General features: G+C 34.8%; 1 protein-coding gene across 2 annotated transcripts in view; it reads left to right on the forward strand.

Annotated features, from left to right (window-relative positions):
- The window catches only part of LOC126180792 (cGMP-dependent protein kinase, isozyme 1), a 597699-nt gene extending 583972 nt beyond the window's left edge, over positions 1-13727 (forward strand). For both annotated transcript variants that reach the window (XM_049924720.1, XM_049924719.1), the window contains exon 12: positions 11836-13727. In XM_049924720.1, coding sequence (XP_049780677.1) covers positions 11836-11931 — 96 coding nt within the window. In that variant the 3' untranslated portion in view covers positions 11932-13727. The remainder of the gene's footprint in view (positions 1-11835) is intronic.
- The last annotated feature ends 2111 nt before the right edge of the window (positions 13728-15838 follow it).

The following is a 15838-nucleotide window of genomic DNA, read 5'->3' on the forward strand; positions in this document are numbered from 1 at the left end:
AGCACGCACTGAATGAGACCGACCACCTAATAAAATTCGCTGACACGGAAGTTCTGGCTGTAGAGAAGCACTATCACACGCGCTTGTTCAGAGAAGCTGTAGAAATCCAAAAACACGTGAACAGTTTCAACAAGAAAGAGGAAAGCCTTAAGGTAAACGGATCCTGGCTTCCCGTACCGCAGCGAACGACCGTCGCAGGTAGCAAGAGGAGAACCGCACCGGAAATGACCGCGGAGAAGCCCTCGGACGTTGGCGCGCCAGGTACATATAGTCTGCGGCCACGATCTCGCCTCCAGTTCACCACCGGCAATGGAGGGTGAAGCTTTGACAATGCCAGCCACTCGTGCTGGCGAAACGTCAGAAAAATCATTAGATGAACGTCGGCCGAAGAATTTTTGTATAAGCCACTGCTTGAATCACTTTTTAAAAGTATCGCCTATCAATAATTTAATTTCATTTGGTACAAAGTTATTAAAAATAGCTCCTTTGACATAGGGGTTTTTTGCTGTAAAAGTCAATTTTCTGTTAATGATATAAAAATATTTTCTATGCCTTGTTTCATAGTTGTGAATATCCATGATTCTTTTTGTGCTGTTAGTGTCTTCTTTCATTAGCATTATAGTTTCTAGTACATACATGGAATAAACTGTGAGAATGTTGTGTCTAATGAATAGGGGTTTGCAAGAAGTTCTTGGTTTTACTTTTGCTATGATCCTCAAGGCTCACTTTTGCAGTATGAAAATTCTTTTCATATTATTTTGGCATGTCCCACCCCACAATACTATTCCATAAGACAAGAAAGGATACACTAATTCATAACATGCAGTCCTAGGGTTTCAGAATTAAGATATAGTGATAATCTTCTTAATACATATAGATTGGTTGTATTTTTTTAGACATAATCAGCTTGCTGCTTCCATGAACATCGATCATCTATGCATAAACCCAATAATTTACAATCTCTACAAGTTTTTGGTAGAATTTCATCAATCACAGTATTTTGTCTGTTTGGACCTCTTGATTTAAAATGAATAATATTAGCTTTTTCTATGTTTACTTTGAGGTTCTCTCTTTCAATGTGAGCTCTTGCCTTTTCAATAAAGTTATATATCTCTTCAATTAGGCTGGGTTCATTGTCTGCATAGCAGACACCAGATGTTTTGTCTGCATACATAGTGATCAATTGCCTATTGTCAAGAGAACTTGGGAAATCATTTACACAGCATATCAATAGGACTGGGCCTAAAATAGAGTCCTGAGGAACACCAAACTGTATATTTCTTATACTTTATCTTTTCCTATCCAGTCTTTCTCAATTAGAGTACATAATTTCCATGCACTGTTGTCTACCCTTTAAATATGTTTATAGCGACTGCATGAGTTTTCCAGTGACATCACTCTTAGCAATTTTTGGTAAGAGCACATCATGATGTATTCTATCAAAAGCCCTTGAGAGGTCCAGGAATACTCCTGCTGCTTGGGATTTTTCATTTATTTTTTCAAGTACATTATGGACAAATTGTACTGCTGCTGACGTGGTAGTTCAACCTCTTCTGAAACCATGGTGGAAATCACTTAATATGTCAGCATTGTTGTGATGTTCCAAGATTTTTTTTATATTATTTTCTCTATCAGTTTGCTGAAAGTTGAGGGTAGGGCAATGGGTCTGTAGTTGTGTACATGCTTTATTTCTCCCTTTTTTGTATTGTTTTCACTAACAGTTTCAGCTTGTCAGGGAACACACAATCTTAGAGAACATAGTTTATTAAATGAACAAGTGGTTTCATTATTTTGTATTTACATTTCTTCAACAGATATGGAGAAATTTCATCTAATCCTGCTGTGTTTTTGTTTCTGAGGTTATCAGTAAGCTACTAATGTCATATGTGCTTACTGCGGGTAGTTAACTGTAGTTCTGTTTGTTACAGGACTCAAATGAGTGCTGTATATCTTGTTTCATAGAGGCACATTTTTGACAGTATCTATGAAGTAATTATTAAAAATATTGCTGACTAGAAGAGGATCAGAGATATCTTTATTATTCACAGTTGACTGTACATTATTAATTTTAGTTTCTGTTTCATTGTTTCTGATTTTATTTACAGTTTACCAGCAAGTCTTATCTGTTGGCAGATTCTTTCTGATTTCAATCTCCTGACTTCTTTGTGGCACTTATATTTGTACTGCTTGTAGAGTTCTTTATGTAACTCTGAGTTAGTCAGTCTGTGTAGCTATACATGTTTTCCATTTTCTGTTTTACATCTTTTGTTTTAAAATCTAATGGCACAGGTTTTGATTTCGAAGGTTGATTTTTGCTGGATACTCACTTTTTTTAATGTCATTGCCATATTTAAGTGCTCAGTCATAATTTCTGTGAACATGTTCCATTTATTGTTGACTCCAATGGTAGTCATAGCTGATTCCCATTATTCCTGGCTTAAACTGTGTCTTAGTGTAGCATTGTTGTTTGCAGATAATATTCCCCTGTGCTCATACATTTTTCTTGGTTTGAATTTGGTGTTACATTTTAGCAGTAGCGTTTGGCCTAAATGATCTGAGAGGTGACCATTTATTACGTCTGTTGACATGATGTGGTCATAATTTGTGATAACATGATCAGTTGAACTACTGTGTGTGTTAGCTATTCCAGTGGGTACTAGTCCAAGAAGATCTGTAGCTCCATAAGACAGGATACAATCTGTAAAACATTTGCTTCCATGGCCGCCATGTAAAATGTTGGTGTTCATATCTCCCAGTATAACAAGATTTACACTTGTACAGCCTGAGATTAATTTACTTAAAACTCCATCAAGTGATTTCAGGAAAGCATCAAAGTTTCCACAGGGGTATCTATATACAACTATAACATAGAAAGGAACAGTGCAAAATGTGATTTTTAAAATTACAATTTTGAAATCTTTGTCAACACACATTTTCTTGGGTAGATGGCAACACCACCTATATCGTGTGTTTAGCAGTAGAACGTAGCTAAGGTTGTACCCTTCTAATTTGCAACATTGGGTGTTTTTCACTGTTTTCTAGTGTTCTGTAACTATTACTACATGTGGAGATAGTCCTGCGATAAATGATTCAAAAGCATCTATTTTGTCTCCTAAACCCTGTACATTATAATGCAAAAGTGATAAATTACTCTTGTGTGGACTGACTTCTGCTGTACACTTGCATCTGGTTTTGCACTGGTGGAAGGTTTTATTGTCTTAAAAAAACATTTCTCTTGTTCTGCTGATGTATTGTTTCACTGATCTGGCATTTCGTGGTTGTTTCTCCCAAGTATTCGTTATTTTTGTCATTGTGAGGGATGGCCTCTGTTGCACAACACTCAGCATTCAATATGCTGTTCATTATTTCTTGGATTTTATAACTAAGTCCTTCCCTAGTCTGTTGAGATGTAAGCCATGAGATGTGTGGAATCTTCTTCCTACGCAGTTTATGTCCACAAATGTAACATTTTTAAATCTCGTGCATATATTTAGGATTTGTTTATTTGTGCTTCGCATTTCTTTATTAACACGCAACCAGAATGGCAAGTCATGTCGATGTGGAACAGAGAAGATGACCACATTTGAACTTCTCGGCTCATGTAGCCTCCTTTTAAGTGAGTTCACTAGGTCTTTCATTTTTTTCATTTTTTTAATTTTTATTTATTTATTTATTTATTTATTTATTTTTTATTTTTTATTTTATTTTTTTTTTTTTACTAAGAACATGAAAAAGTCGTTATTTGTTGTTGCTGTTTTCATATCATGGTTCATGGAAGTCACTGCCTAGAATTTTGCACCTGGTTTCACTATGCTAGTTATTTTGTGACTGCTTCTAGACTGAAATTTGGCTGCTATGTTCTGTCCTTGCCTGTCTGCAAATAGATTTACTTTACACATTTTTGCTGGTTGATGATAACTACTTTAGGCCTGCCAGTACATGAATGTTGTGTGGTGGCACATTAGCATTACGGTAAGTTAAAAATATGTAGGCACTGCTATGGTAGCCAAAAAACATATCTACAGCAATGTAATATTAGCACTGGAGTTATTATTTGGAGACTGGAAGAAATTTAGGGCTGCAATATTTCAGTATTTCACAAGGCAGCAGAGTGGTAAATATCATTATAAATAATGTTACATCAAAATCAGTGCATAAATTCACTTGACTTTGTCTCTGTCTCCCAAAATTCAACCTTATCAACAAAAATATCGCCCAAGTGATGATGGTTGCATTTCTTGAATCATATGCTCAGTATTCTATCAGTATTTCACCCAATATGGTCACCCGTGTGGTGCTCAGTTATGAAAACCATTTCTAATATGGGAGGGGTTTGTGGAGAACAGAAGGAATACATGATGACAAGATTCTATGGTTTGGTTGTTTTTAAAAGATTTTTTCAGCAGGCTGCTTGAATTTGTCCAAGCCAACAGCACCCAGAATCCCTCCTTGTGTACAAAATCTATTTATGCTCTTGTAATAATATAATAACTGAAGCCAGCAATTCCATGCACAATTAAATCTTAAAATATGCATGCAGTTATTGACTATTGAATGACAGAAGTGCACAATTAAAGGGAAAACATGTTATGTCAAATATTGGTATCTTATTGTGATGCATTTTATTTTATTTTAAAGCAATGTACAACAACCAGTTTTTCAAAATTCTCCACCAACTTGCAGTAGTTCTGGGTGTTGAGCTGCTGAGCTAACGATCCATGGATTCAAGAGTGAAGTGGTTTAAATCCATCTGCCAAGAAGTTGCAAAATGGTTTTTTGCGGTTTCTCATTTACAATTTAGTCAAATGCTGGGGCTGGTCCCTTACTATAGGCCACAGCCAATTCCTTCCAAATACCTGTCTTTCCTCACAGATTCCAATTCCCTTAAAGATGTAGCCCCTCTCCTTAAATCAAAAGTATTGCATTGAAGTCAAGCTAAGCATCTCTTTGAGGACTCCCAGCACTAAAAGCCATATGGTAAATACATAATAATCTAAATTCTCCTCATTTAGGCTCATGCATATGCCTGCTGGGACATTCATTAATGCAGAAAATGATCTTTCTTACATTTCAATAAGTCACAGGTGCATACTTAAATGGGGAAATTTGGAAGAGTGTAAGGGCAGATAATGCCAGATCCCCTGCATTTCTGCCCCATACAGTTATTCTTGGTTTTCTGTCAATTATTCCAAAAGCCCTGTTGGCAATAATCACAGTGTCCCGTAAAAGTAGCGCTCATGCACTCCTGCTAACTTCCTGAGTTCAATTCCAGACTGTACAATGAAGAGTGTAAGCTGACAATGGAGGGTGACGGGAGATTCAAGCATGATTTATTTGTAGTGGTGTGCCAAAATATAGCAGTCCTAAGTAATGAAATTGTGAAAACATTTTCAAATAAAATGGTTTATTGTTCTTTATGGAAATTTTCAGAAAAAATGAAAAACATGAATGTTTTAAGGTGTAGATATTTGGAAATAGGTCAGATCTGTTTGTTGCAATTAGATCCAATGTATAGCTATCATGAGGGTTCCAAACTATCAATCCTAGGTAGTTTTAAGAGAAGCCATTTGGTAATGCAGCAGAGTGGAAGGTCTAAACCAGAGGCTCATTTGTCTCAACAATGGCATTGGATGTGAATTTCTTGACCTCCACTATATGGTGCAGAACTGTAGTGTTCCCCCTTATGTACTACACACAGGGAGCAGCTACTACAGTGGTGGAGAACATGTGTCATGCAAATGGGGATTTTTAGGTTAGAGAAACACTCTTTTGGAATCAGGAATGAATTGTTTACCAAAACTGAATTTACAATAGCCACAAAATTCTGAGTGTGCTCATATATTAGTTATAGAAACAGTTAATATGACATCAGGAACCTGCAGGAGCATCCAAGGAAGGCTCTCAGAATTATTATTGTTTATTGAAGTTTATAATGTCCAGATGGTATTAACAACAGAAAGTTGGTTGAAAGCAGCAGTGGATTGTAGTAAAATCCTAAGCACATATAGGAATATTTATCATAAGCACACATTAATGACCATTAGTGGTGGTGTATTTCTTGCAGTAAAGAACCCAATAATATCTAGTGGGGTTACCATAATATATGAATGTGAATCAATCTGGGTGAAGTTAAGCATCAAACGTCAGTCAAAAATGGTAATCTGATGTTTTATAGACCGTCTGGGTCAGGAGCTGTAGTACTAGAGGTCTTCAGAGAGAAACAACTAGCACAATATTATCATTAATAACTTTTCTCATCATATTGTTGTAATGGAGACTGTTAGAGGGGGTGGGAGAGGGGGGGGGGGGGGGGGGCAAACTTCATCTTGCCAGATATCATTGATTGAGAGAATCATGTAAGGGATTTGCATGACATGATTCTCCAAGTCTTGTCCAAATATTACGTCAAGCATATGGAGAACCAAGTCATGAAGGAAATGTCTTAGACTTCCTAGCAACATACAGACCTTAACTAATTGGATCGCTTAACACTGAAAATATCAGTGATCATAAGGCTGTAATGGCAACAATGACCATGGGTTTTACGAGGAATATTCAGAAAAGTAAGTAAATATTTTTGCTCAGCAGGAGTGACAGGATACCAATTGCAAAGTATATGAGTAGTCAGCATCGATGTGGAGCACTATTGTTCAATATGGATTAGAAAGGTATGTTCCAAGCAGGGTCTTGAAAAATGGGAAAGACCCATCATGGTCTAATAGGCATGTTAGAAAACTGCTATGTAAACAAAGAACTTTCACCAGATTCTAGAGAAGTCAGAAACCTAGCTAACAAACAAAGGTGGAACAAAGTGAAAATGAGTGTAAGGAAAGCAATGAGAGAAGAGTTCAGTGACTTGGAAAGTAAACTTTTGTCAATCAGTCTGACAAAAAATCCTAATAGGTTTTGCTCTTACACAGAATAAGTAAGCAGTTCGAAATTCTTGATTCATTATCTCAGTGACCACACTGTCACTGAAATGGAAGATAACAGAGAGAAGGCCAGAAACTGAATTCAGGTGTTTTGGAATTATTTCAGTTTGGAAGATTGTGAGACAGTCCCTCGTTTCAGTGATTGTATGACAGGCAAATTGCAGATATTGAGATAACTGATCACAGAATAGAAAAGCAAGGACATTCACTTAGTTCTTGAAAGATATCAGGACCAGATGAGACAGATGCAAAAGAACTTGCTCCCCTTCTAGCAGCAGATTACTATAGATCACTGAAGCATCAAACTGTACCTAGCAACTGGAAAAAAAAGCAGTCATTTTCATTTTAAAGAAGGGCCATGGGACAGATACACGTAATTATAGGCATATATTGTTGATATCAAAATGTTGTAAAATTATGGAACATGTTTATGGCTCAAGAACTACGACTTATTGGAGAATGAAAATTTCCTCTATAAAAATCAACCTGGATTCTGCAAACAGAGACCTTTGAAACTCAGCTCACCCTGTTCCACCAAGAGATCTGTAGTGCTGTAGCCAATGGTACTCAGGTTGACATTGTGTTCCTTAACTTCAGGAAGGCATTTGACACTATCCCACATTTCCAGTTATTGAAAAAAATATGAGTATCATACTAGATTAGTGGCTGGGTTGAAGACTTCCTTGCAGATAGAATTTGACACATTACCCTTAATGGAACAATTTCCACAGATGTAAAGGTAATTTCTGGAGTATATCAAGGAAGTGTGATAGGACTATTGGTGTTTACAGTGTACATTAGTGATCTAGTAGAAAGTGTTGGAAGCTCTTTAAGACTGTTTGCAGATGAAGCAAGTATCTAAAAGAAAGTAACAATGCCAGAAGATAGTATCAATTTGTAGAATGATGTGCAGTGGACTGGTGAATTGTGTAGGCTTTGCCAGTTTATCCTGAATGTAAATAAATGTGACATATTATGCATATGTATGAAAAGAAATGTACTTCTGTAAAACTGCACTATAGATTACAAATTGCTGGAAACAGTGTTCAATGTAAAATATATAGGAGTAACTGTCAGGAATGACATTAAGTGGAACGACCAAATGGAACAAATAGTAGGAAAAGCAGAAGTCAGACTGAGGCTCATAGGAAGAGTCTTAAGGAAATGTAACTCGTGCATGAATAAAATGTCTTATAAGCTGCTTGTTTGATTGATTCTTGAGTATTGTTCATCAGGCTGGGATACCTATCTGATAGGACTAATAGAAGACATACAAAAGATCCAAAAAAGAACAGCACATTTATTAATGAGAACATTTAGTCAGTCTGAGAGCATTTCAGAGATGCTCAACAAACATCAGTGGCAGACATTACAAGAGGTGTTGTGCACCACAGAGAGGTTTACTATTAAAATTTTGAGACAGCGCTTTCCAGGGAAGCTCATGATAGGGCAAGCTATTACTTTCTCCTGAACACATCTCATTAAAAAAAAAAAAACCTCATAAAATATTTTTTTAAACCAAAATTTGTTTCTACAAGAAAGAGAATTTCTTAAATTATTTTTCTGTTTAGTTTTCACTATTGTTCAGACATTTATCATAGTGGGAAACCAATTTTGCTATGCCCTCTTCCAAGAATGATGCCACCAGTGAAGAATCCACAACTGAACACTATTTTTCGTATTGTTTTCTGCTTGTTTAGGCCCTTCCCAGAGGTGAAAAAGTCACTGTGGTTTGATACTGTGAAACACTGAGAAAACTGCAGAGTGTAATTCAAAACAAAGGTTGTGAAATGCACAGTCAAGGCATTGTGTTCTTTCATGACAATACACTTCCCCATTCTACTGGTGCACTCAAAACCTTATTTGATCATTTTCTTAGGAGCAGGTCAATCACCTGCCATAGTGCCTCAGTATAGCACCTTCTGAGTACCACTTGTTCTTGAACTTGAGCATGATTTTGGAAGAAGATGCTTTGACTGCAATTACAACACAAAAAATACTTTTCTATGTCCTCTTCTTAGAAATATGATGCCAGTGAAGACAGTACTGGCAAGACAATGTGTTCAGCAGTAGCTGTCTTCACTGGCAGCATCTTTCTTGAAGAGGCCATAGAAAAGGTCTCCCACTATGACAGATGTCTAAATGATGGTGACTATTATGTAGAAAAATAGTCCAATAAATGGCCTTTCTTGTAAAAATAAATTTTGGTTTGAAAAAATGTTTTCATGAGTTTTATCCAAAATGGTACCTACGTTCCAGACATGTCTCATAATAATGGACTATAAAATTGAGGGTTCTATATCGAGAACATTAGTAAGAAGCAGTCATTAAAGTTTGTTATGTAAGTTAAGATGCAAAATCTGAACTGTAAGCAGAGATGAAAGCAAGATCTTGATGGAAAAAGTGGCAATAATGGGACAAGGAAAGAGAAAAAGGAAGGAAATAAATTTTGAAAATAAGAAGAAAATGCAAGCAAGAAAATAGGGAGATGATGCTGATGTAAAGACAAATCAAAAACCAAACAGAAAAGGCAAATACAAGAAAAATGTAGAGATAAGGTTGCGTAAAAAGCACAGAATAGTACCAGCATAATTAGAAAGCACTTGAATAGTGAGAATCAGATATGTGGTGGAGTGATATCCATTTATTCATTGTGTTCCATTGTGTCACATAAACAAGAAGAACCTTCATGGATGTGAAAAGAGATAATATGTAGACTGATAAAAGAGAAACAACTTTTAGAAACTGTACCTGTATGCTGCTTAACAATAACCACTGCACTGCTTAGTGCTATTAGTAATTATGCTAGCTAAATATAACCCAGTAAATTACATGGGAAGTCACTACTCTGGAAAAAACTGTCATTTCCTGTTTAATGTTACTGAGGAATTAACAACATTGTTTTCCTTCAAAGTAATGCTTAGATTAAGTTTAACACGCATAATGACAAATAGTATTAAGCATTATACTGATATTCTTTTGTCAATGTATATATTGACATGTTACACAGCTCTGAAGATTTTTTCCTTCTTACTGGGATATACAGAATACAGCTTCCACCTTCAGAGTTCAGTTAAACAAGGTGAAGAAAAATGGACTACCTTTACAAAGTGAAGTAAGCTGACTGGAACAGCAACTTTTTAATAATGATACATGCTAATACAATACTACATGGAAAGATGCAAGTAAGTGTATGAAAATGATCTGCAGATGAAACTGGTGGAAAGCACAGTTGCAGATAGAAATTTGTGTTCTGATAAGTACTTTTCAGTAAGACAGATGAGACTAAAGAAATACTATTTGTATAAAAGAAAAATTTGTTGAGATCAAATACATAATTACGTCAGCAGCAAATAAACTGAAGCTTGATTTGAGTGATGAGAAAACAATGAAGAGAAAAGTTTGTTTTGGGTTGGGGGGAGGGGGGGGGGAGGAGAGCAGAAAACTGTATGCGAAGAAAAAAGACAAGACAGACTTTACAAATCTAGGAAGAGTGCAGCAAAGAAGAGAAAAGGACAGTAATCAACATGAAGGACATCCAAATAAGTTCAGAAATAAACAAAGTAGTAATGGAAATACTGAAAAGCTAGGGAATGACAGCTATGGTTGAAGGTAGGAGAGGAAAATTGAAAGTATTCCTTCTATATATTGTGCACAAATTGTAAAATGATACTAAAATTGTAAGTAGACCAGTGAAGGCAAAGTAAAAACATGTATTGTTACAATTGTTTGATAAAGGTGCTAAAGAAAGTTTTTTATTCTATTTGATTGCATGAAAAAGTCATTTTAAAACAAACAAGAATGAGAACATAAAACATCAGCACAATCTACTCTACAGCACATAACTCTGTGATATTATAATCAATTTTACATATAGAACAACACATTTAGCTAGGGTGCAGATAGTAAACATATCTCCATACCTGCATTTAATGTATTTAGTTGTTGGTCAGCTAATTCAGAAATTCATTCTTTAAAATCTGCTTCATGTACATAAAGGAGGACATATTTTACATACTACATCGCCTATGTGCTTTAATTTAAAATATGTATCAAAAGAACTGAGTGATATGGCGCAGTGTTTAGCATAGTGGAGTCGCATTTGGGAGGATGATGGTTCAAACCTGCATACAGCCATCCTGATTTAGGTTTTTCTTGATTTCCCTAAATCACTTCAGACACATTCCAGGATGGATCCTGTGAAAGGGCATGGCCGACTTCCTTCCCCATCCTTCCATAATGAGATGGGACCAGTGACCTTGCTGTTTTGTGCCCTCCCCAAAACCAACCAACCAATGTAGACTACTTGCCTTCAGTGTCCTGATAGGCACATATAAAAACAGAAGTGATGCACTTCGTAGCTGTCAGAACTATTAGTTTCTTCCTCTGGGAAGAGAGAGGGAAACATCTGGGAAGTTTAAAAAGAAAGGGCACGTCACTCAGACCCGAGGATGCGAAAGAGAAACCCACATGCAGTGAACATGAGGATAGATGAGCCTTTCCTTTGTAATGTTCCCCTCCCACAGGGAGGAACTATTAGTTCTGAAAGCTAGGATGTGCATAACCTTTACTCTTATACACATCCATTGGAAATACTGCACAATTCACTTCCTGAAGGCAATTACTGACCATCAGTTCTGTCTCATAATTCATTAATATGTGAAGTAATTCATATCCACTAACACAGCAATTATTAAGATATAGTCAATCTGTAGTACCAAAGCACTATTACTGTAACAAAGAGTTAGTGTTCTTTTTTAATATCATAGATAAATAATAAATAGTAGCTGCTACAACCTCCATACTATTTCATATAATCAATAATTGTGTGAATCTTTTTGTTGTGCCTATTGCGACTCAGTACCTCCACTATTTCATATAATAAATTTCTTCTTTTTTTCAGATAAGAGGCCCTACTGACACATCAAATTTTGATTCATATCCAAAGGATTTAGACATCCCTCCAGATGAATTTTCAAATTGGGATTTGGATTTCTGATATTTCTATGGGTAGTATTAATACAGCAATTACAAAATGGGCCAAAGTGCTTGCATCTTGCTGTAAAACAAAGTGTTTCCCCTTTGCAGCAAGCTAAGTGGAAATGCTATGTTGATATGAATCTAAAAGAATATTTTTATTGCCATTATTTTCAAACACAAATAACTGAACACCAAATACTTAGCTTATTGAAATGAAAATGTGGTGTATGTGAGATACTCTGGATTTTTATGTCTGAATGTGTGTTTTGCCTAGTAAACATAACTCATTGAAAGTCAGAACCTGTGTACACTACTCCAGATATTAATTTAAAAATTTAACAGTTTATATTTTTGAGAATTTTTGGAAGTGTAACCATAACATCACTTTTAATTTTCAATAATTGTAAAATGTTTTGTAAATATGTAAATAATTTCAAGCTCTAACTTTTTGCACTGCCAAACAGTATTGATAACAAAACCATACAATTCCAAAGGAAAATGATCACTATAAAAAGCCACTACAATTTTCTGCAAAGCAGATGATGAAAAACAGAGTTAAACAAGTGTCCACAAGAAAATAATGGTCTATTTTATGATAAATGCCAGTTTCTTATAAAGTTATTTCTCACTGAAAAGAAACACTTGAAGTTGATAGTCTCCAATCTATCTATTTGAAATTAAATAAATATCTGAAAAACATATGACTGTATTGGTTCATACGTAAAATGATTTTCATTGCTGTTTATCAAGATTACCTTTATTGTTTTTAATCATGAGCTTTTATGTTTTTACTTTCTCATCAGTGCTATTACCTTGCTATTTTTTAAATATCTGGAGCTGATATTAACATAAAATCTATCAGAAGTAAAAGATATATTTTCAGAAACTGACTGTCAGATGTAAATTTTCCTCAGATGTTTTCTTTTGATTATATATCACATTTCCTATGCTACACATTTGAAATCATAACTAGCAAGTTCCTTAAAAACTGTAATAATCATTATTATCCTCTGTGCCACCTATTATGTGACAAAGTAATAACTGTACTGTGACATTGGTAATAGAGGGCGAATAGTCCTGAAATAGTCATGAGATCTTTCTGTGCAAATAAATAAACCATGAAAGCTGTACTAAAGCAGGCAAGTTTATAATAACAAAGTCATTTCAAAAAGAGAAATGCAACACTAATACACAGAAAGTGTTAATGGTAATGTTTTGTGATTGTTGCAAAGGTGTGAATTTAATTTATTAAAATGTCAGCAAAAGTAATGAAAGGTGCAACAATGGGAAACACATCTCTCAATGTATACAAATAGCATTTTTACCTCCCTGATCTGAATTTTGCCTCTTTAAATGAATTTGAAATTGCTAGTGTCACACATTTTATTGCTAGTAATATTAATTTCAGAAGCCGTTATAATAAGGTCATGAGTATGCCTTTGATGCATCTCAATTCCTCCTCTTGCCCACAGTTATTTTATGTTATGTCTTATAATAGTTTTTTGCTACATGGTTTGTGCTTTTTATTTAGTTAGTAGTATCAGCCAGTAATCTGACTGTGTAAAGCACCTTCCTGATTATGTACACATCTTTTTAATTAGTGCTTTAATGATTAATTTATCATTGTGCTACAATCTTCTCAATAAATCTGGAGTTTGACTAGAGTGGAAAAGAATAATCAGAATGATCCCCATTTTATAATGCAATAATTCTGGAAACCACATTAAATATAATTGTACCAGTAATGTCAAAACAGTGACTGAAGGGATATTCTTAATAACTTTTCTTCTGTCCCAGAACTATTCTTACTTTCAGAGCATACAAACTTATATTTTACAAAAAGAGTTCATATTTTTTGTATTGCCATTGTCCAATTAATTACTAAATGGCAATTTTTTCAAGTAAATAATATTTTCTTTAAGCACAAAGGTTTTGTTAATACAAACTATAGGGCAATATAACATTTAAGCTTTAAAAATATTGTTTAGTTTAGTGCAACTTTATGAAATGTCCTCATCTGTTCTTGTAGATCTGGACTTAACATCACTAACAGTGTTAGTATCAATTCATTAGTAACAATTGTTATCATTTGTTGAAGTGGTTGATACATTAAAAAAACAAAAAGTGTCCTTCAGTATAAAAAAAATGTATCATTTTTACAAATGTAAAATAAAATATACGAAATATATTTTTAATCTTAAAATTCTTGTGTTTTGTCATTATGTTTGTATAAAAATTTCATCAAGGGCACATACATGATACTCCTTGTGATCACAGACAGAGATATACAATTAAATTACATGGAAAAATTTCTTATAACAGCTTGAAAAGTGACAAAAAATCATGTCATGCACATGAAAGGATGAGTGAACCTTAAACTGGATAACCAGTTTCTGTAAAGGATCAGAAAAAATTATATGTAGAGAATGGTGTTCAGAAGTTTTAAATTTCAAAAGACATTCTTCAGCCATGGCCTAAGAGAGAAACTGTAGACTGTAGAGCAATAAAGGATGTTTAATTACAGAATGAAACACATGAGACCAGAAAACCTGATAACTGAATTGTGATAAAAGAATTTTAGCAAGTCATTACTATGGGCATATGAACTTAAAGTACCATAAATAAATAAATAAAATGAAAAGAAGAATTAGTCAAGGCAATCACAGAAAATGAAAGACTACAGAAAATAGTACCTCAAAAGTCCAGAGAAATAACTCAAATAAGGGAGAATAGCAAACAGAGAAAACCAACAAGCAAACAATAAAATAAAAGAAGACAGGAAAGGAGAGAGATGGAGATGAAACATGGATAAAAAAATGTTACACAGCATAGTGACAGAAATATGTATGATGGAGACTGATCAAATCTAATAAAAATACTGAGCATCAATTTAAACCCAGTGGTGGCAGAAAAACTCTTGTCATGGAAAAAAATTCCCCCTTGATGAGTTATAACATACTGTTCCTGAAAAGAAAATGGCTGCTGATAATGCATAGTGATCCAGGTGCCTTGTTATTCTACAGAACATTCTGTACAAAAAGATATTGTCTTTTGCTACTATAGATCTGTATCTAAACCCATTTATACTGACAACTTTTTGTATGTCATGCTTATGTGGTAAGAACAGTTAGGTGTTGGTGTTGAATATGTCTCAGCTCACAAATGTCTCTCCTGTTACTGAATTAGGTCTTACCAATGATTATGCTGGAATAGTGATTGTTGACGGTAAGTAAGAGAGTAAATTTTGGAGTGGAAGCAGTTATAAAAGTATGGATTATGTGACAAAAAATTGAGATATGTCTCACCACCATGTGTTAAGCATTCCTGGAGTTAAACAAGGAAGACAAACACGAAAATGGCAGCCAGGACATCTAAGTAAAGGAATGAATACTTAATAATATTAAACTCTGATATCATCATCTGAAATACACAATATTGATTATTTAGTACCCTGATTTCAGTCCTACTTTTGAAGAACTCTGCCTCTTTACTTGGCAGTAATTCTAGTAAGTATGTTCCCGTGTTGATGCAGGCTGCAATATCAAAAGAATCTCTAACTTCTGGAGTGTTCTATAATCCATTTCATTCTCTTTTGTGATTATCAAAGCTTTTTTGTCCATATTTAGTGTCTTTTTTTCTCCTGACCCCTCTTCCCCTAGTCTTGAATCTATTCCACAAACTTTAAATGTATTTTGTTCTGGTGAATCCGCCAGGTTGTATGGCTGTAGTCTATAAAATTCTACTGTTCCTAAAGTTTCATCCAAAGCTGTGTTAATCATATTCAGAGGTGCTCTTGGATCTGTTGAGTGTTGCTGACTGATGGGTTAGATTTTGGAGAGTGGCTTAAATATCATGAAAAAGAGGCATGCCCAGCAAAAAAAATGCTTATGAAAGAAAAGTTTAATTATTGGACTGTTGTCTGTCAA

This window comes from Schistocerca cancellata, chromosome 1 (assembly GCF_023864275.1).
Source record: "Schistocerca cancellata isolate TAMUIC-IGC-003103 chromosome 1, iqSchCanc2.1, whole genome shotgun sequence".
NCBI classification, from domain to species: domain Eukaryota; kingdom Metazoa; phylum Arthropoda; class Insecta; order Orthoptera; family Acrididae; genus Schistocerca; species Schistocerca cancellata.